General features: G+C 43.0%; 1 protein-coding gene across 1 annotated transcript in view; it reads left to right on the forward strand.

Moving 5' to 3' along the window:
• The window catches only part of samd10b (sterile alpha motif domain containing 10b), a 44541-nt gene extending 24086 nt beyond the window's left edge, over positions 1-20455 (forward strand). Inside the window, exons 3-5 of the mRNA XM_041946601.1 lie at positions 5687-5855; positions 12634-12774; positions 20433-20455. Of these exons, the coding sequence (XP_041802535.1) occupies positions 5687-5855; positions 12634-12774; positions 20433-20455 (333 nt within the window). The remainder of the gene's footprint in view (positions 1-5686; positions 5856-12633; positions 12775-20432) is intronic.
• The last annotated feature ends 2717 nt before the right edge of the window (positions 20456-23172 follow it).

Consider the following 23172-nt stretch of genomic DNA (forward strand, 5'->3'; position numbering starts at 1 on the left):
GAGGCAGAAATGTTTTACCCTGTATTGTCCTTGTCCTGCCACTCGGTGATGTGTCGCACTGTCCGAGACACATGTTTGACTCATGCTAAATAGAGAGATTTGTGAAAATCCCATCTGGCCCTTTGTCCTCCCACTGAGAGCCGGCTCACATTCGCATGACTGCGATACATTTACAAACTCAGAGTCCCGAGGACGACCAGAGGCAGAGACATACGAAGCTAACGGAGGCTGACAGTTCGCACGCCCGCACTCACCCCCTTGCACGGGAACAGTCAGCGGGACACTCAGAAAAGTTCACACATAAACATTTTCAGAATCACACTTGAACACACATATGCACAAGGCTAGACTGAGCAGTGGGAGACACAAGGGTGCTAAATGATGCAACAGAAACTGCCAGGGACAAGGGGGGAGGATTTGGTGTTACTGAGAGGATAAGATGAAATGAGAAGGGGTGCAAAGGAGATTATGAAGGATCATGTGTCGGGTTCTGTCAGGGTCTTTGGGATGGGGGAGACAGATTGAAGATCTGATTCTGTAATGACAGCAGAGCAAGCGATAGATCGGTACAGCACGTGGGGAGACAGAATGAGAGAGTTGTTCGGTTAGACAGCAGAGCATGCAGAGAAGATAGAGGAGGAGTGTTTAGTATCCCGTGGAGAAATAAAGTGACAGCAAGAAGAGATGCAGAGCAGAGAGGGGATGGCAGGTGTGAGCTACAGCACATGATGTGCAGATTAGAAAGATTGGACTCACTCATACACACACACACACACACACACACACACACACACACACAAACAGGTTCAGATTTTTACAACTAATTGGTGTAGCATCATTGATCAATCTCCGGCAGGGTGTGGATGTCTTTGCACAGAGGCAGGCATCGGAAGAGAGGTGTTATCGGCCACAAAGAGTGGATTTTAAGGATTCCCCACGCTCCCCTGACTTTCAGCTAATCCCCGATTCAGACACACTGAGAGGCAGGGCATGCATTCACACTCACAAACACACACACACACTCAGAGAAACACAATCACTTAAATGGACAAAAGGTAGCTCAGTGCACAGAAGTCGAGGCAGAGTAAAGATTGAACAGAGGAAACGAGAAACAGAGGAGAGGGAGGGGCGGCGGAGTCAGGCGGGCAGAGGATAAAATTTATGAGGAGCAAGTGGGGGAGTCAGGGAAAGAGACACGATAGAACAAAGTAAGCAGGGAAGGACAAATAAGCTGTTCGAGGATACAAACAGAATGATCAATAGAGAAGTGAAGAGATGTATGTGGAGCAGGAAGGGAGAAAGGATCTGAGGAAGCAGGAAGACAGGGAGTGAGACAGAGATGGAAGATTGATGCCAGTCCCGCCGGCAGCCAATTAGTTTAAAGCTTAGCTTATAAAGAGCCAGAAGAAGCTAGTATGGTTATGGCCACAAGGTACAAAATATTCCTCTTTCTAGCATCTTTAAAGCTCACCATGTTTTGTCTTGTTTGTTTAATCCGTGCAAAAAACACAGCGTAAAAATGACAAGTTGTGTTTGTGCAGAGTCTCCACTGCTCGCCTCACAGTAACACACGCCTCATATTTTTTTATACAGATTAAACAAACGAGATGCTGCAACATGTTCATTAGTGAGCTTTCGAGGTGCTGATAGGCGGATTTTACCCTCTGACAGAGCCAGGCTAGCTGTTTCCCCCTGTTTCCAGTATTTACGCTAAGCCAAGCTAACTGGCTGCTGGCTGTAGTTTCATATTTACCACACAGACACGAGTCTTATCAATCTCATTGAGCGAATTAAGACCAAAATGTAATGCTTTTTTTCCCCACCATAATTAAACGGGAAAGAAACAAACTCAGTTATTTTGATGGTGAACTCAGGTTATATATGGACCAGTTAGGGATGCTTGACTTTGGCTTTCTGCCCCAGCCATTTTGGTGCTGACTACGACGTACCACTGCATATCCATCACCTTCCCCCTCTTTCTCTCCCTCGTCTCTGTCCTCCACCTCTCATTAGGCTTCCGCTCCATATACAGCCTCCACTTTGCCCATGCCTCCCCTTCCCCGCAGCGCCATCTTCCCCCTCCCCTCCTGTATGTAATGAATGAGGGAGCTCCTCCCGCCGGACAGAAGTAGGTCTCATGAGGAGCGGGGGAGGTTAGTAAAGGGTGAACGGGGGACAGCAGAGAACTGGCCAGAGTAGATACAGTCTGATGGATGGCCGGCGAGCGGCACGAGAAGAGCGAGGGAGGAAGAGGAGCAAAGGAGGGAGGATGGGGAGCTATCATTCCATTTCCCTTCTGTCTGGCTTCTCGATGATGAAGGCCGTTACTCACTCAAAGAGTATTCCGCTCCCCCGCACACAGTCCTCCCTTTGTTTTTGTCATTCGTTGTCTGTCTTTGTACTTCATTCAGTTTTTCATGGCGTGTACTGCAAAGCTGGAAGACTGTCAACAAATGTGACTCATAAAATATTCAATAATGAATCATTACGACAAACGGTAACACTTTATGTTAAGGTGCATATATTCTGTATAACAAGCATCTTATCTGCATGCATATTAGTATCATATTGGATCTTTATTAGTCATTATAAAGCACTTATTAATACCCTGTTCTGAGGGTTAGGGTTATTAAGATCATAATCGTAACAAATAAGCAGTAATTAGAAGATTATTGAGGAAAAACTCCTGTTAGTTGGAGAGTGTGGTGATGCAGAATAAGGCTTAATCAGTGACTAATGACTAATAATTAGAATGACTAATAAAGAGCCAATGTGTTACTAATGTATACACTAATAATCAAGTAGTTAATGGTGAATATGTCTTCCTTAATATAAAGTGTTGCCCAACTTACTTATATTCAAAGATCTGTATCTGTTTGTCAGATTTGTTGTGGGCACTAAATGGCCCCTCAGTGGGTTTAAAATACTTTATTTCCTCTGTGATGATGCAATGCCGTGCAGCTTAGCCGCTCTTAAAGATAAGTTATTACAGATTGTTGGGTCATCTTTTGGTCGTATGTATACACTATTTATTAAAATGTATTTTCTCAAACACATAGGTCCCTGGATTATTCTGAATCTGCCTGCTGAATCTTTAACAGCCCTGCCCGTGTTAGTGTTGGTTTATGCTTCAGCATCATGGAGCCAGCAGGGAAATCCGCTCCTGCTCTCCTCTCCTAAGCGCGGCATACATTTGCAGCATCATGGTAACAGTGACTGTTATAAAACTGCTGTTTTTCTGGAGAGTTGAAGTGCGTCAGTGTTGGGAAAACTATATATCGCCCGAAGTCACATAATTTTAGCGTTTTATGGATCTTTCTTTGGTTCTGTAACCAATTCTCTTCAATTCCATGTCAAACACTTTCACAGCTGCTTCACACTTGACCCAGTATGTTTTGTCCTTACAATATCTGCATTACTTGTTAAACTACACAAATGATAAGCACTGAGAAGAAAAAGCTAAAGTGCCCTTATCTTAATCACCAACGTACCTCGACCCTAAATGTGAATCTAAAGCTAGCAGCCAGTTAGCTTAGCTTAGCATGAAAGCAGACAATATTGCAATGATTTTTTTAAAATAAAGGTCAAATGTGTGTGTCACAACATATCAGTATAACTGAAGCATCGTGGTGCTACAGAGATGCCCAGACCTACAAATCATAGTGGACCGAAGGGAACGTGCTTGTTTGGTACAGATCCCTGCAAGAATCACATCATGTAAACTGTCGATAGACCAAAATACCAAACACTTCTGTTTGGTCCTGAGAGTACAAGCCCTGTTGCCCTTGACTTGATGTAGACAAAGATTTGTCTCAATACAGTTAACATACTTAATGATTGTCCAGACGTTTGCCTCCACTCACTCCAATATTTACTCAACTATGCCAATATGAGGACTGGGGAGACGGTACTGACTAAATCAGCAGGACTGCAGGTTCACAGCAGGAACACATTACGGCTATCCAAAGATGAGGCAACATTTTTATCCTCTCCCATCCGCACTCAGTCATCCACAAGAGAGAGCATCTCAACACCTCTCCCAACTCCATCATAATTAATGATGGGGTGCGAGCAGTAAATTTGGGGTATTAAAATGCCTTCAGCACTCCATCGAGTCGGGTTAGAAGTATGTGTGTAATTAGGAAACGAGCAAACATGCTGGAGCCGAGAAATGGAGCTGTTTTCAATTAAGGCCAACAAAGCAGAACGCACTTAGCTGGTGGACCAGCCAAAACTTGATAGGGCTGATTGGTGCTTAAATTGACAGGAGGAGATCTCATTACAGCAGCTAGCAAAGACGTAAATAGTCATAAACCTGTGTCTATCGCATACTGAGATGTGAAGTTGTTCTGGGAGCCGGTCCTTGTGTCATTAACAAGAAGCGGCAGGGAGAACATTGGATATTAAGCTACAAGATTGTGTGCAAGTTGCATTTGTGTGTATGACATTTCAGCATACATAATCCCATTAAACGCAGTCAGTTATGGAGTGGAACGTTTGGCAGCAGTTCTGTGTTTTTCTGTTGAAAATCAGCCAGAGCCTTTGTTGTGGAGTTGGCTCAGTCGGAGCATGAATGAATGGATTAGATATGAGAGTAAGTCCCATAAGACAGAGCGGGAGCTGAAGGGACAAGGAGTGGTTGTGCTTTTGGCCCATTTGAACTCGCTGTGACTTTATTAACGTCCACATTAATTCCCCGCACATAGCCATGACACACAAAGCAAAGCCGGCTGTCTGACAGCATCCGGGGTCGGTGGCAGGTGTGTGAAGAAGGAGACAGAGAGAGAAATAAAGATGTGTGCGCACATAGTTGAACGATGACAGAATCGCACTAATGTAGCGCCGACTGCATAATGAAGGTACCGCTGTCAGGAAAAATTACCTTCGTAAAAAGAGCATACCAGCCACAATACTGCACAACCCATGCTGGTGGAAATAATAAATGGAATGTAATTACCATATCAAGATATGTTGTTGACAGAAGGGTGAAGTGCCACATGTGTGAGGAAATATGGTGATGCAGTGGAAATAGCAGCTTTACATTCGTCTCTCTAAATGAGGGCTGAAAGGTGAAAAACTGGGTGCTCCTTTTAATCAAAAGAACAGCATCTGTTTGCCCTTCTATGCCTGCAAGCTTTTAAACCTTATGTTCACTGTTAATTTGGGTTACATTTGAGCTCATTATCTGAAATTCATTTGCTTCACACAAAGGAAGACTGTAACCTTTGTTAGTAGTTAAAGGTAAGGTACATTTTCTGGTTTGCATATGAGATGAACAAGATAAGACTGCAGGCTGCACGGTACTGTGTACACCGTTAATAAGCCGCTTTACATGGCTTTATTTGCACTCTGCACATTTTCTGCGTACTGTGTGATTCACTAGACTACCAGAAGGGATTTTGTTGTGCTGGAGCATCATCCCAGTTCATTTCACATTAATGAGAAAATTCAGCATGTTTTATATTTAAGTAAGCTAGAGCAATTACAGGGCGGTTATCTGAAAAAAAAAAAAAGCAATAAAAAAAGCAATGTTCCAACTTACATCATATAGTACCTTAGGAAATGAAAACACAGTTGCACACATACACCCACACTCTTTGGCTCCCTCTTGTTATACTGCACCTGCACACACACACGCTACAGTGCATCGGTTAATATAAAGTCTTCTGCTTCTTGTGTGTTTCAGTTGCGTCCGGGAGAAGCCTTCACTGTGTATCACACCAGCCCTACTCTGTCCAGTCTGTCCAAACCTGTGGTGCTGTGGACTCAGCAGGACGTCTGCAAGTGGCTTAAGAAACACTGTCCTCACAACTACCTGACCTATGTAGAGGCCTTTTCCCATCACGCCATCACAGGTACTGTCCACAACACGTGCAGATGCATGCACACATGCATTTCTTACTGAATCCATATGATTCTTTTGCTGTAATGAGAGCTTATTTTCATCTTTGCAACTCTTAATGGTGCAGAAATGAGCTGTAGATGTTGCAGCCACAGTGATATCCTCAGACCTTGCTCACTGACCTCTGCTCCTTTTAATAAGCACAGCTTCTATAGACTAAGACACTGCAAACCAATGCCATAAAAGGCTTACCAAATGTCACACAAGTTTTATTTTTAGGTTTGTGGTTCCACAGCTTAGCTTTTTCAACTGGAAACAGGTTTACACCCAAATCTCTCCAAAGGAGATTTAAAAGGCATTCATGTGAGGTAACGAAAGGAGTGCAGCCTATTTTTGGAGAAGAAAGGGAAAGCTGCGGAAAAAATGGAAATGGTGGGTTATCGCGCTTTGAGTTCAAACAACACCCCCACCCACAAGCACGCACATACACACGCATTTACTTGTTAGCAAGCCCACCCAAATGCACGCAAGTGCATATACATGCGGCGCCAATAGACATACATGAGCAGGTGCAAACAAATGTGTACACAGACACTCGCATGAAAGCACACAAATACACATATATCCACACGCATCCCCAGCCTCGACAGAGCAGACGGTAGAACAGTTTCTGTCTCTCGGAGAACAGATTGCTGTGCCTCGCCGTAGGGTCAGCCACCACTCACTTACATTTGCATGCACACAAACACGCACACACACAAGCACATACATACATACATACGCATTGGCTTCAGGGTTGACAGTGCTGCCGCCGTCACAGTTACAGCAGCTCTGATCTGATCATTTTTATTTATGTATTCTCAAACAGACAGGAGACAAAGACGGGCTTGGATCCAATTATCCTTACGTATTCACTTGCTGATGTCCAGCTGGATTCCAATTTGCCTGCGTTATTAGCTCCTGTGTTTTCTTGTGCAAATGCTGGGTGAATATGTCTTTTTGTTGTCAGTGCATATGGTCTGCATCAAAAAATCACATCACTAAATGGTTGTACAATACGGTAAAATACAGAGTTTTTCGTGCACAGAAAGATGCCGGATGTCGCCAACAGTCGAGAAATGGATTCTGTGTCTGTATCATCTTAGTTCAGTGACCCAAAAGTAATTGCACCTCTCTGGGTCCCTCCGTGAGGGCACCATTATTGTGGAACAAGCTGCCTGAGGAGATGGGTGCAGCCTCTTCAGTGCCTCTTGCTTTCACATTAAATTCTTGTTTTCATCTTTTGTCGTGTTCATTTTATTACAACTGTTGTCATTGTTCTGTCAGGTTTTATCATGATATTGTTAGTAATAGTAGAATATTTGATAATTTAGGTGGGTGCTGGTCAAAAGCAGGAAATAGACAGTCAAACTGTCAGAATGTGTGCAATGTGATTATTGTTCTGTTCCATCACACAGGTACTAAATTGACAAGCAAGCCTGATGAAGCATCATATTAGTTGTATATATGCACGTTTAGCACCATATGCACATTTACATAATGTTTTCAAGGTAGGACATTTATTCATATAGGTGTATTTTGACACTGTGGTAGTGAAAGTGATCTTATGTAACTTGTGCTAAACAGTGGCCACTGTGGCCAGAAGTTGCAATTACAGGATAGTGGTAATACGGTGTAACAGTAGCACAAGAAGATTCATGAGGTCATTGAACTGACTCTAATGTTACACAGCACTAATATCAATACAAGCAAGTAACAAACATCAAAAGTTTGCTACCATCAGCCACCATAAGCTACGTGTCCCACAATACCATGTCAGGCTATAGCAGCAAAGTGTATTGAATTGAGGCATTGCTCATGAGTGCAAGTCGTCACATACGGACTCTTGGTCAGGACTCCTTGGAGTCAATTTTTAGTGCCATTTTTCAATATGCAGAGCTCAGCACACAAGCTAGCAATAATAAATATACAACGTCCACTTACACTTTCAAAATAAAGTGAAAAGGCCCGCTGGGCTCTGGGGTTTCAGGACTCAACAACAGAACACCAAGACACTCCAAACTAAGGGCAAGCACAAAGGCTGAACTTATTAACAAAAAGATTTTCTTCAACAGGCAAAACTCAAGACGCTAAGGTTATACAATTAATACAAACTGGAGCTTAGGCTGAGAGTGAACAAAAAATGCAAAAAGGCAAAAATGGCAAAAGGCAATTGGGCAAGAGAAAATAGGTCAGGATAACAAGACAGGGTCACAACAAGGCGATCTGGCACAGGACAAAGGGAGACGCAGACTATATCTACACGAGGTAACAATGAACAGGTGGAGACAATCAGGGCAGGGCAGACAATCAGACGGGTGGGAAGAACACCAGGAAGTCAAGGGCCTGAAACGAGAGGAGAGTTAGGGTTTCACAAGAAGACAGGAAGTGCATGACAAGAATTGACACTGTGAACAGACACATCAGCAGACACGATGAGAGATGAGATAAAGCCTGCAGAGAACAACGATAAACAAGAGTTTAAAATTGTGAAACGGGAGCACTTTGATAAGGATTCAGACCAAAGCTCCTAAAGATCATGGTTTTAAGTTCAAATGTTACATAATGTCCTTGCATAGATTAAGTTGGGTACATTACTTCAGTTACAAAAGCAAATAGCCTTTACTTTTGCTTTCACACTTGACCTGAACCCTGATCTCCTGGGTGAAAGTGATGCACCCATCCAACCACCACACCTTCCTCCAAATGCCGCCTTTCTCCGCTCTTTAGGGAGTGAGAATGGGTTGCACCACGACCTCCACTGTTACCGTATAGCGGTGTATATACTGAGTATAAGCAATCGGTCAGATTACACTCAGTATTGTCAGATTGATGTCATGCTTGGCAGTGAAAATGGTGGCAGAGTGTGTATGTGATTTAATGACAGAGGCCCTGTTTTCAGAATAATGATCACGCGCCTACCATTTACGCCAGGTGGTTTTCTTCGAGATGCAACTTTTGTTTGTCGTTGTCTACGTTCTGCCTGCGCAGTGATAAGAAGTTGCAAATGTGCTGTAGGGCAGCAGGTTGGAGCACTTCAGCTGTCAGACAGTCAATAAACTGTCACCTGCTGTCCTTGGCTCACGTACGGATAACTTTCTCATGGCTGCAAACTGTGTAGATTGCATTTGCAGACTGAGATCTGATCAAAAAGCAAGCTAGACCACCTCCAGATGTGGTCTTGCTGGCTTGCATTCCAGCTGCTGAGGCATGAATTTACACCTTGCAGTAATATTCTATTTTCCTTATCAAGGTAATATATCCCGAAGCAGGTCACAATTTATTCCAGGTGTGATTTGTAGATGAGGCTGATAGGATGGAGCCATATGAAGAACATACAGTACATAGAATATACCCTGAAAGTGAAATAAAGTCAATAGTAAATGGCTACAGGGCTACATGCTTACCTTGTTGTTACTTTATGTACAACATGAGAGAAATATAATACAGTATTGGCCTTTAGGGACAGCGTTCACTGAATTGGTCTACTATCAAAGGTTTAATCTAGAGGTTGTTCTTTCATGAGGAAGTCTTTACCTTCCTCCCTCCTGGATTGCTTTTCAGACAGCTTTAAGTGTCATTATTGTCCTAGCCAAGGCAGAACTGCGTCCCATTTGCCCACAGACATTGTTAATAAGCAATTTATTTTGAAGCCAAATTGAGAAAAGCGATCTCTGTTGAAACAGCTTTTGTTTTTGTGTCTCTTTTCTCCCTTTGACAGCACTGCTTTCCCTATCTGCAGGCAATTATTAGGAGCTGTATTAAGTCTGTCTGAGGGGAATTGATTTGAGCTCCATTCATCTGCTTTGTCTCATTTGCACACACACACACACACACACACACAACACACAGACCAAGGGCAGTGGTTTTTCTAGGACGTACTGGTGCCGCTGTTGGCAAGCACACACGAGAGGGCTGTAGGGGAGATGGAGTGAAGAGGCTGATGAGCGTGTACGTGCAGAAGTGTGTGTGTAAAAAGATTACTGGAACTGTGCACGAAATAAATGGAAAATTATTGTTGTATCCCCAAGACAGTTGCTCTCACACAAAATGGGTTGTTCCACTCTGTGCGCAAGAAACAGAGAGCACCTGGACTCTGAGGAAAAGTAAATAATGTGCCTTTAAACCACATGTCCACACACATGCACATATCCATTAAACCATGATGAAGGCTAACTGGTTTGTCGTGGCTTTGTCTCCCAGGGAGTGGAGACTTGCCCACAGTAGAGGTAGCTATTGTCTGTATTGTTCCAGCCCATCTGGTTGTATGGCAAGGTCTGGCTGACAGTTCTTACCTCATTTGGCTTTGTGTAACTCCTGCGAGAGCTGTAGATCATGTTTCAAAGAGTCGGGATGGGGGGCAAAAAAAAATCATAATTAATACATTGCTGCTTTCTCATATAATGTTCAATAGTCTGTCTGCTGCATACAAAGAACCAAACACTTCAACAAATCTTTGTTAACATAAACAAAAAACTTTCCTCTGTGTTTTGTCCCTGTGGACAGAAGTAAAAGTACAAATTTGTGCCATCCTGATAACCAAAATTTCACTTCTACTCCAATGCCACTCTTGATTCAATTCAGTGCTGAATTTTCTAAAAATCCAATGCTTTTATCAAATGCTCTTCTTTTTTTTTTTCAAGCCGAAATCCTATTTCAGTTTACCTCCACAGTCTGCATGCAGCTATGAGCGCAGCGGAGTAGGAACGTAAACGACTGAAATGAAGATTGGAGGAGAAAGAGGCGCAGATTGATTTGTGAGGGTGCCGAAGAGGTCAGCGGATGAGTCTACGGAGTCACACATTTGAAAACACGGGAAGACTCATAAACTGATGGTGGAAAAATGGGTTTGAGGCGAAGAGTATGAAAGTGTTGAGGGGCCAGTTTACATCAACAGAAATGCTTCTTGGACGGCCGAAGAGCCTCATAGGTCTCCGTCTCTGTTGGAATTAAGGTGGCCTGCGTCTGACAATTTCTGTAACTTTCCACAAACCTTTAATCCCACTTTCACACACACTTCATGCAGCAGTAAACCAGGTGTGTGGATCTTAGAAAGTTTCATTTTCGTGTGCACAACACTGTGGAATGCCTTGCAGGAGAGACTGCCGTTTCTTTGTGCCGTTATCCCCGTATTTAAACGATTACCTTGCTTCTCTCTAGACGGCCGGCTTTTCACTCCGCTTTCAGCTGCTGTTGTACAGACAGCTTCAGCCTCCGGATGTGGTCAGGCGACACGTACTGCATTAGTATCAGTTAGGGGATGTGGGCAAAGGACTGATGGATTTCCACTGTCCACTGAGGATCACAACAGACCCACCACAGTCTATCTGCCTAAATCTGTTACACATGAAAATCTGTTCTCTGCCCTATGGCCTGTTTTATGAAATATGACCACTGACTCTCTATTAAGGATATTTATATTTCATGGGCTCAGAAAAGGGACAAAGGACTCTAATTCTCCTTTCATTTACTAATTTTCTCGTCCTCTCTTTTGTTATGTTCTGCTCTCTCCTTTCTTCTTCTTCCTTGCACTCTTCTGACAGACCTGCTTATTAGCTGCTGTGGATAAATAAAGGAACAACAGCCATGGTTTAATGATTGTGTCCCATTATCTACACTTTGAGTCTGTGTGTTTGTGTGTGCGCGCCTGAGAGAGAGACTGTGAGAAAGACCCTGTCTATGATGTGTATGAAGTACATACATACTGTACATACATTGGGACATAGCTTGGAGGAGTTTTCCTCCGCAGATGCACAGATACTGTGCAGAAGCAGAGAGGAGGATAGAGATACAGAGGAAGCACTGATGTCCACTGAAAGGAAATGGGAATGAATGGAATGAAATGGAGAGTGAGCTGCATGAGTAATGAGTCTAATTATGATTTGGGCATCGTACAGAGCCGCTGCAGGTATGATGGATTCCTCTTCTGTCTGCCTGTGAAGGACATCGCTCCCCTACCCATAGTAACCTGTGTGTGTGTGTGGGTGTGCGCCCGCATTACCACACATGCACGTCTCAGTTTCTGATATTGCCTTTGTGTTTGTGTGAGTGCAACTTGGTTGTAAAAGCTGTTTACTGTGGGTAATGGCATGTTAAATGTGTGTGTCCCCAGGGTTAACTGCGAAACTCTGTAGTAAAACTCAGCCACAGCAAACGGCCAGCCTGAGCAGTCCTTCCCCTGCCAGCCTCTTTACTGCTGCTGACTGGAAGGCTGCAGTATTAACCAGGACATGAACACTCACAAATTAGATAGCGAATCTACCGCATGAACGTGCATATTTGCACAGAAAATGTCAGCCGTATAGTTGCAAACACACTCACAACACATGCTACAGATACTGTCGGCCCTTACATTCATGCAAAATGGGCATTTAGAGTCTCATAACCCTGTGAAATGCATGTGCTTGAAGGATGTGAGAAAATCCACAAGCACATAGGAAGAATGTGCAAACCCCTTAAAGAAAAGGTTGTATTGTGCCTGGAAATTCAACTGTATCTGTATTTTAGATTAACTCCCTGAGGTAGGTTTGATCGTGTATTTAGTGTATGGAGCAAATGAAAGGAGCGTACCTACTGCTGTTTCACAGTTGGCTGTTCATAGAAAAATTAACTCTTTTACCATCTGGTAGACTGAAAAGACAAATAAGCATTGGCTGAATGAAATTAATCAGCTCTATTGGTAACAGTAATTGTGTGGAAAGATGTTCTAAATTAGCAGAGAAACTTAATCGACATGCTCCTCCTCTGGGCAGGACGGGCATTGCTGCGTTTGAACGGGGAGAAGCTCGAGAGGATGGGAATCATCCAGGAGACGCTGAGGCAGGAGGTCCTCCAACAAGTCCTCCAGCTGCAGGTCAGAGAAGAGGTCCGCAACTTGCAGCTCCTTAGTAGAAGTAAGTAACAAGATGGTGAGTGTGAGCAACCATGTTTCTGTGCATTTCTGCCTGTAATTGTGTTTTTGTGAGAGTGGGAAAGATAAAGAAGCTGACAAACAAACAGGTGGAGAGCGGTTGGGTTTGGCCAAATTGGAAGGAGGCAGTCTGAGGCACGCATGCCTGCTGTGACATACGTGGAGTTGGACATCGAAGCGCAATTGTTTGTGGCTGTGTGTGGCTCTATTGATGGCAGGCCTTGATTTGCTGCCCTGCCTCTGAATGATGGCTTCGGTAAACACTTTTATTATCCGGCCATCAATAAACCGCCTCAGTCCATCACTGCCGACCTGGATTCAGCAGTTTGATGTGGCTTCCTTCTTGCAAGCCTGTTTTGGCTGTTGTAATGATTGTTGTAGGTGGTTGTTGAGTCATCAAAGTGAAATGTCCACACAATTTCCTTTCTCTAGAAGTGGATTTCAGATGTTCCCTGGAGATTGTTTACATCTTCCAGTTTGCAACAAAATGTTCCCTGTGGGATAAATATGACATAGGTATCCATCAATCAGAAGAAAAGTCCACCAAATTTACTTATTGCAAATACATACATATGTTTAACTCTGCAATAGATTACAATCAAATAAAAGGCATTTTTTTCATTATTTTTAATCAGCCAAATTCTCTTAGCACCTTCCAGCTATTTCACTCCTTTGTTTTCCTTTGGGCACCATAACCTTAAATATCCTAACCTACATTCAATAGCAGCAGCATCCCGGTTGAGCTCATGACTCAGCTGAGAGCAGATCTGCACCATTTAAGGGAAATTGCAACATGCTTGTTGCTTTAGTGGTTTCTAATGCGCTGCCTAGTAACTCAGTGCTCAAACAAGGAGCAAAAATGTCTAGAAGTCTTAACTGTTCTCTTTTTATCCGTGTAGCACCCTGAAGAGAGGGACCTTTTCTGCAAAAATCAACCAAAAAATAACAACTGCATAACCATTTGCTCTAAATGGTCCAATCTCCCCTGACACAAGCAGGTCTGACCAAAAAAGGAAAATGCGTTAGTTCAGGCGGAGCAATGAAGTCGCTTATGCCATCAACTCAAATCATTATGAGCTGATGGTGTAAGGGCTCTTACAATCACCAGCTACATTCAAACAAGTAAGTGAAGGAGTCTTTACAATCTGACAAGCTCCCACTCTCACTTTGTGATCATTCATGCTGCTGATTTTTTTTTCTCTCCTGCATTCTCCTACTCACTAGAGTCTGCTTTGAAGGGAAGTGCTTGACAGAGATGATATAAATAACTCTGGATTTGATGCCCATTTTAATCTTTCCTTTGACCCACCTTCGGGACCTCGATGTGGTTTTTGTAGACATCAACATCGACTGCGTATCTGAGCCGCAGATTTCGTGAGAGCTCCACAATCCCACAGCAATATGAAAAGTGTGCGCGAGAGAGGGAGACAGAAGGCGGCAGATGTGATCTAAAAGATTAGGAGACTGCAACTCTGGGATCTATAGAGACTAAGCAACTCATATAAATGGGCTCCTGACTGCGAGATGACATTTGGCAATAAAATCAGCTTATGTGAAGTCGCTGAATAGTACACTTTAAAATAGTTTAAACAAAGCAAAAAGGAATAACAAACCATATAGGTGCAAACAAAAGATCAGCTCTGCTAAGCAACGAGTAAACTAACTCTCTCTGGTTGAACCTTTTTGGTGACCTTTTGGCATTTGAGGCATTACCTCAAAATTGCTACTACAGTACCTGAGTAAAAGGATCCCATCACACATCACATTTATTGTTTCCCTTCTTATCCTTTCAGCTCATTCTCTTAGACAATTAGTGGAAGCAGTTTTTTTTTTGACATACATGCCAATCAAGCATGTTGAATTGAATTAAACTGAAATAAATTGAAAGATGGAATGCAATCGACTGGTAAGGAGAAAGAATTAAATTGCTGTTGGACATTTCTATTAATAGAGCAATGCAAATGTAATTTGCCAGTTCAGCAGGCTCTGACTCTAAGCTATAAGGGCAAGCTAATTTGGTGGCCTCATAAAACACCTGAGGTTCACAGGGTTGGAGGCTATTCAGAGGTGATCAAGGTAAGACCGGGTGGGACGCGTCCGAAGGGGTGATAATGGGGTTGTTCCAGCACTGGAAATGAAATGAGAAGCGTGATGAGATGGTGATAAGGTGTAGATTAGGGCAGAGGTGATGAAGGTCTGAGTGTGGACTGGAACATTACAAAAACAGTGTACTATAAAATGTCAGTCCCACGTCTCTGCATCTTAGCATCTCTCAGCCTGTCAGACAACTTTAATGAATGAGGTGTATCTAAAAATAATGTTAAGGCTATGGGCATTAACTGCCTCTTAACAACTCGTGCACTTTAGACAAAATAACAGCATCTCTAGGGATGGAAATGTCAGTTAGTCGGTCCAGACTGGAATATCTTCAATGGTGCCCAGAGGATGTATTCTAATAACTTTTTCTGATCTCCTGACTTTTTATTTAGCGCCACCAGGAGGTCAAAATGTTCACTTATCCAGTAAAATATGGTGACGTGTGCTTTATGGATTGCCACTGAACTTTTGTACAGATATTCATGGTCCCCAGAGGATGAGTCCTACTTACTTTGGTGATCCTATCGCTTTTCCTCAAGCGCCACCATGAGGTTGATGGTTTTGAGTGAAGTGTCTCGACAGCTCTTGGATGGATTGCCATGAAATTTGGTTCAGCCACCCATGTTCCTCACAGGTTGAATTGTATTAACTTGCATCGAACCTGAATCATAGTAACCTGCAAAACTAAAGAAAGTCCCATCAGTCTCAGCTGTTGTTTGTGTTTCAATTAGACAATTTTAGTGTGCTAACATGTTATACTGAGATGGTTAACATTTTACCCATAAAATATCAGCTTGTTAGCACTGTCTTTGTTAGCATGTCAGCATGCAGATGTTCACACTTAGCTCCAAACACTGCTGCATCACAGAGCTACCAGCGGGGCTGCAGACTCTTGCGCTCACACACCGATGTGGCGAGGAGGGAAACGATGCCGATGTTTCGACGAGTAACTCGCAAGTGATGTGTGCAGAGAAGCGTCGTGATGGTGGAATGGGAAGGATGAGGGCTGGAGGTGAGAAATAAAGAGCTGGACTTGTCACAGAGTAGCTAATACACCTGCTGGATTTGCTCTCACGCTCATCCCTCAGAAGCAGAGCATAGGCTGTTTTGGTTCACACTGTACCGCACTCAACCTAACACACCCTCCCTGAGTGATTCTCCCGATGCATTTACAATTCTGGTGTGATTTAGTGAAGCCTTGTGTGATACCGCCTGTCAGGTCTGATTCATCTCCAATGGATTTACCAAAAATTAAATATTGATCTCACAATAACTGTTGAAAAGAGGTACGAAAATACAAATAAGCCCGAATGTGATGCGAGTTTGTCTCTGATCTGAGCCATGATAGCACGATTTAACACGACCCTTACAAGGCTCTCATATTACTCACATCAGCAGCCCTGTAAAACGTTTGTCTCAGTGATTCCTTAAACCTTGACAAGCAACGAGCGCTCTCTCTGATTCTTCTCCGGCTCCTTTTGAAAGTAAAAAACGCGATGCAAAATTAAGAGGACAAATGATAGCAAAGAGCACCGAGACGAGAGAAGGGAGGGAGTAATTACTATATATAAAAAAAAGAGGATAGAGCCGCAGAGGTGGAGGTGAAAGGTGGAACAGATGGAGAGAAACACAGATCACGGAGATAAAGAAATGAGACGGGTAAAGAGGTTAATGAAGGAACATGGACAGTGAAAGAAAGCTTGGTCTGATAGCTTTTTCATTCCCTGGCTGTGGGGCCCGACTTTCTGCTCCGTGCTAATCTGTCTGGAGCAGGCTCACTTGCTCAAAGCGCTGTAATAACATTTCACACTCAACGTGGAATCACATTACTTCTGTTGCAAATTATTGTTGAAAATGTTGTTCTCCACACAATAACCAGCGCAAAAATGAGAGTACGAATTGAAAAAAAGAAGCTTGTGTCTGTGACTGAGCGCGATAGTGATTTTTTGTTTGAGTCAACAGAAAACGTGGAGCGGTGTGTTCGTTGCAGAGCTCTGTGTATTACTGATGTTTTGATTAGTAAATGGGGGGATTTCAGGAATGGGTTTTAACTACAGAATTAAATTTGTACTAAAAGGGCACCTCAGAGGTTTTACACATAAAGGTCAGCTTACTCATCACGTCGAGGACTGCTCAGCCAGTCAGAACTGTTGTATAAGGTCTTACATGACTCTGGAGGCAGCTTTCTGAGGTCTGACAAAAAAAATGTCCTCAGGGTTTTCTTCAGTTAGGCTTGAGATTTAAAACAGTTGACAGAAAACATGCATTGCAACAACTGCAAGTGCAGAGATGGAGGATTTGAAAGTCCATCAGCTGCAGCAACTTTGACCAGTTTTTCAAACCTGTCTCTTACAAGACCTTCAACTTTATGGACGTGCAAAACAAATGGAACTGCCCTTAAACTTAAATGTATTTTGCTCTCTGTAATAAACGCTAAGCAACACTTTTCTTTGCTTCCTCAGTGAACAGAAACATTTCTTACACATTTTATCAGATCCCTTTTGAGGACGCTCCCGGCTGAATATCTCTCACTGCCTTCTTCTTTGAATGGAACCGTGATTTTATGAATGTAGCGTTATTTACCACGTGCAGCACAGCATCTGACACTTTCAGCAGCTCTGTGCGTTTGAAGAATGGGATGCAGCAGACAGCAAAGAAAGAGAGAGCTGCAAACATTTTATAAAATGAGCACAAGCTCTGAATTACAGGCTACTTGTCGTAGACTCCGTGGGGGGGGGGGTTCATTTCATTAAGTACTTCCACAACTGAAATAGAGCCTCAAACTGGACACCAATTATCAAAAATTGGACATTTTTACATGTCTGTTACATGAAATTGTGAGCGAAGAGCAATGTTTTGGCTGATGAAAAACAAATTTCATTAAGAAAAAGCTTAAAGTCATGCCGCTGTCAAAATGTTTTGAATGTCATCCATTGCATTTTAAAGTTTTGGAATCCATTCTAACAGCAAGCTGTAAACTTTTTACAGCCACTGCTCCATCCTACAGGGGATGTGAACCTCACAGCGTATATTTCTGTGCTAAAACCAGTTTCAGGTCATGGTTGAACAACAAAAACTTATTCAAATTTTAAAGTTGCAAACAGTTGAAAAATATGCAGTGTGCAGCGCATCAAAGCTGAATGCAATTGTACATCGGCCCATCTTCTCACTTCAACCGCTGCTGTATTTGCATTGCATTATTTCACAGTCTGTTGTTCGTGCCTCCTCTTGCACATAACCCTTTTACGGGAGGGAAAGCTGTTCCTTTTTGTACATGAATCTTGTATTTGTATTTGTATTTTTTTTTTAGGTACAACTCAATGTATTTCATGTATTTTCAGGAGGCAAGGCTGTGTTATTTACCAGTTAGTCAGTGAAAAGTAAGGATGATGTCTTCCACAGCCCAGAGCCACAGCTCTCTCAGAGGTTGTGGTAACATCTGGAAAGCGTTGGGAGGGGGGATTCAGATCAGAGCGCAGTGGGGGACCTGATCTCCTTCTTCTTCTCAGCCTCTGGTTATTGGTATATCTTTCTAATAAACTGTCGGTCCCTCCTTCCTCCTCAACACATCAAATTTTCATCAAAGTCGGTCTCTGCCTTTGTGTGTAGCCATCTGCCACGTTTCAGGCTCTCAGCGGTAATTAGCTGAAACAGGACGGCGTTGGGAATAACCTCGATGCAAGCCTTGACCCCCTACCCCGCCTGAAAAGATACGCGGTCGGGTGCTGTGGGAGACTGTCTCGCTAACCTTGTTCCTCTGAAACGCTCCTGTGATGTTGCCCGTCCTTGCAGGGCTTTAGTCAGAGCTCCATGTGGCGTCTGCCAGCTGAACTGTAGCTCCGAATTAGAATATGAATGAAACTCGGAGCATGACAGACAGGGAAACAGGAGGAACATGTCAGTTCTCCTCAGCACAAATTCTGCCCAGTTGCTGTTCATGCCCCTCCGCCTCCTCCTCTGCTGCACCTATAGGCTCTGACGACTCCATTGGGAGCTCATTTAAAAGGATTTCTATCAGAGAAGCGTTTTTTTTTTTTTTTTTTTCAGCATTTGTACAAGCCTCGAGTCATATCAATGCCTCTCCATCCTTCTGTCTCTCTGTCTTTCTCTCTCTATCGTTTCCTGGTTCAGGTTCACTCGGGTGCCACGTTACATCTGTCTGTGTCTAGAGACAGGTGGCGCGTCTTCCTCAGCTATCAGGAGAGGGCCGCTTAGAGCTGAAATGCCAGCAGTCTGGGAGAGGAAAGTTCGCCTTCCCACTGACACTGTGTGTCATTTCAGGACAAAACGAAGTGGCTAGTTGTCAGGGAAACCACCTGGTCGCATCTGTTGTTTCGAGAGAGAGAAAAAGAGATAATGACACTGAGAAAAAAGGCTTGTCATTACCTGCTGATTAGCTTAATGACATAATTTTGTCCCTTTATTGTAAAACTGTATCAACTTTAACTACAGTGTGTATTGAAACAGCACAGCAGAATAATGCTGTAGAAATATACACTAGGCTTTGTATATATTAGAAATCTAGCTGCACACCTGCATTTGATTATTAACCACCTTTATTTGGAAGGTTTTCCTGTTTTTCCTTCTCATGTTACTATTTTAGCTTCCCTCTCTCTACCTGCATCAGCGACATCGCAGCAACCTCCGTGCACTATTCTCTTACTTATTCAGTCCGCTAGCGTTTCATACTAAATTATTGGTTGTTACAGAGGTTGTTGCTCTGTGATTGAGTGCAGCGTGTTACATGATGAGAGGCCAGCCACGCCGGTTACTTGATAATTCACTACAGTCTGGGGGAGTAAGGTGTCACATACAGATTGAGGAAGGTTATGAGCCCCATACTCGTGCTTTGAAAGGGCTTTTTGATGAGATGTGTTATGCGTTTCCAAGGCGAGGTCGTTTTAGCACGCAGGACAAGCAGCTGCACGGTGCATTAACAGAGACAGACTTCCAAGCCCTAGTCCAAAGAGTTGGGATGCCATGTAAAGCAAAAATAAAGCAGTACATAAATTGCTAATCCTCTTTGACATAAACTCAATTGAAATCAGTACAAAGACGATATATTTAATGTTTTACCTCATCAGCTTGATTGGTTTTTATAAATATCTGCTTATTCTGACACTGATGCAGTTTCAAAATATGCAGCACAATGCAACATGTTTCAAACAAGTTGGGACCGGAGCAACAAAAGACTGGGAAAGTTGTGAAATGCTCCAAAAACACCTGTTTGGAACATTCCACAGGTAAACAGGTTGATTGATAACAGGTGATCATGATTGGGTATGAAAGGAGCGTCCTGGAAAGGCTCAGTCGTTCACAAGCGAGGAAGGAGTGAGGTTCACCACTCTGTCACTGTGAACACATGATTGTATAAAGGATATGCAAGGATAAGACTTTTTTGGAGTCTTATAATAGGACTTGATGTGATTGCACACTATTCCTGCTCTTTAACTGCTCTGCTTTCTCTATCCATGTGAATCCTAATTATGTCCTGCCCTCCCTCCCCTCTCTCTCTCTCTCTCTCTCTCTCTCTGTCTCTTGCAGCCTCCTTTGGAAACTTCTCTTAGCTCATCCCTGGATCCATTTGGCAGCCTTTTCCCTCATCCCCTGTCACAATACATCTGCAGGAGCCACGGAAGAGCTGCTGTCTTCAGATATGTGAGCGGAGAATCAACGAGTGAAAGGGGAGAGGACGAGCCTATAGACTACATGCCAGCCCGTCTGGAGGATTCTCATTCAACACGGCCAATCTGGTTTACAGACACCGAGACAGAGACAAAGCCCCGCTCAAGGCAGGGGTACCCACTGTAACATAGTGATAAGATGTAAGATTCACAACACTAGTGATGATGTAGGCCTCTCACTGGTATATGCTTGATCACAGCGAATCTCCTTTTGGTTTCTTGCCTCATTCGGATCGGACAGAACCGTGGTGAATAACCTCACGTGGGTTTATTTTTGACTTATGCTTCACATATCCGTATTTCCCCTCTGGTGAAGGTCATTTCATGAATAACTCTCTGGCACGGTTTCACACCACCTTCACCTCTAAACCCAGTGATTCAGAAGACATGCGGCGTAAACGTAGACTTAGATGCAGCGCCACCATTTGGCCACTGGAGCTAAAGTGAAGGAAACCTCCAGTCGATCTCCCTTTGAACACAGAGCGTGGTTACAAGGAATTAGAGCTCGTCTTAAATGCGTTTTGACTAACACCAATACAGTTTTTAATCAATTCCTCACCCACACTGCATTTTCCTCTCAGGACTTTAATTTTGAACTTGTAGGTCTGGAGCATCAACAATAACACTTAAAGCCGAATGTCATTCCAACAGTCAGTCTTTTTGTATTGTGACTGATCTGCAGTATGTCAGCAAGAAACTAGAAATATATATGTGCGGTATGAGCGTTTGTAGAATAACTGTAAAATCTGCGTATACTGTAACAGTATTAGTCTTTTATTATTGGAGTGGATCCTGAGGAGTTAATGTGATAATCACTGACTGTCTATGCTTTATGAAGCAATAATTTAAATCATAAAAGGTGGAGAGGAGTAGCACTGTATGGGATATATATTAAGAAATCTTTTTTAAAGAGTTGAGCTGCAAGTGTGAGGGTCTGTGGAGGGAAATATACATTTTGCCCATCATGGTGGCAGCATCGCAGCTTCAGTCCTTCGTGTGTGCCGCTGTATTCTGTATGTCATCTCTCGCACACAAAACACTAAGAAAAAGGACAAGCCTCTGCTGTATTCTACCCACTTACTGTCCCTGGTGTGACACTGTGATGTCAAATACCCAGAAATCGAGACGGCATGACAGCCACCCAGATGCAACATTCCCAGCGTGACTGAAGCGAGCACCTTTGATGCCACTCGAGACAGCAGCAGACAGCGATGTGCGATGGCGACGCTTAAGTCACGTAAATAAATAAACTTCTTCGAACAATCAAAACCATCCCTCCACCTGTCCTTTGAGATGGACTCTTTGGGTAAAGTAAGTAACTGACTGTTTAAAGGGAGAAAACATGCTGTATTATTTTTGGACTACCTGATGTACTGTAAATATCGACACTTTTGGTTTACTTGATGACTGATGAACTGTTTGAGACGCAAACAGGAAAAATGAAACGTATTTATCTGCTTTACAGATATGAAGACATGTGGTATAGAACGTGCTGGAAGCTGTCTTTTTAGAATAAACTAATTGAGATTGTTGGTCCTGATGTTCACGTTGTATTACTATAATGTGTTAATTGTTTTGATTCTTGACTTTTTAATATAGCGTCAAGTCAGCAGACACTGCTGCATACACACATACAACAGTTGCATCAACGCAACAACATGCCCCCATTAGAAATAAGTGTAAATTAATGAGGCAGATAAAAAAGCAACCAAAATAACTTAAGGCTACCAAAACGTCACCCCTCGTTGTCTCAACATATTGTAGAAGTTTTTTTCCCATATGGGACGACATTTCAAGTTGTTAAAGCATTTTCTTATTCAAACGCCAAGAAATCACTTCTTTGAAACAAGTTATGAATTGCTGTTTTCCAGTCTTTTTGAATCCGTTTTTGGACTGACAGTTTTCCCATCATCAAAGCTGATTGCATGCGAGAAGGAAGTGATAAGAGTGTCCTCTGAGCAGCCACAAAAGTTTCTGTGTGGAATGATAGCTGATCATAAATATTAGACCAAAATAAATCCGGCATTCAGTCAAAAAATAGATGTAACAGGGTTCCTTCTTTAGTCGTGCATCTGTCACAATAGTGACACACTGAGGGATGAAATGTGTGTAATTGAATAATGGAACCTGCGTATAGTTGTATTAACCTGTGCCTGGTGTTTACAGAACGTGTGAATTTGGAATAATGCAAACTTCCAAACCCTTTTGGGTGCAACGTTGTTAATTTCTTTTTCCTATTCTTCTCTGACACGTTCGCTGAGCGTATAGAAACGCTACAAGATCGCACTTTTACACGTACACACACATGCGCACGCACACACACAGGAACCCAACTGCTTCCAATTAAGTGCCACAAAAGTGATTCACCTCAGTGGCCCTTTCCTCAAATCCCAAAGTGTCCCCAGATGTCCTTTTCTGGCTATAACCAAGAAATGCTGCACAGCTCCTACAATTGCTTCACTGTCTTTTTCTCTGTCTCATTCCCTTGTTTGTTTCTCCTTCTTTGCCACCTTCCCTCCGCCTTTTGTTCCTTCCTTTGTTTGCTCTGTTCTTATATTAATGAATATTCGATTTAATAGTGCATGTTCAAAAACATAAGG

This window comes from Chelmon rostratus, chromosome 10 (assembly GCF_017976325.1).
Source record: "Chelmon rostratus isolate fCheRos1 chromosome 10, fCheRos1.pri, whole genome shotgun sequence".
NCBI lineage: Eukaryota > Metazoa > Chordata > Actinopteri > Chaetodontiformes > Chaetodontidae > Chelmon > Chelmon rostratus.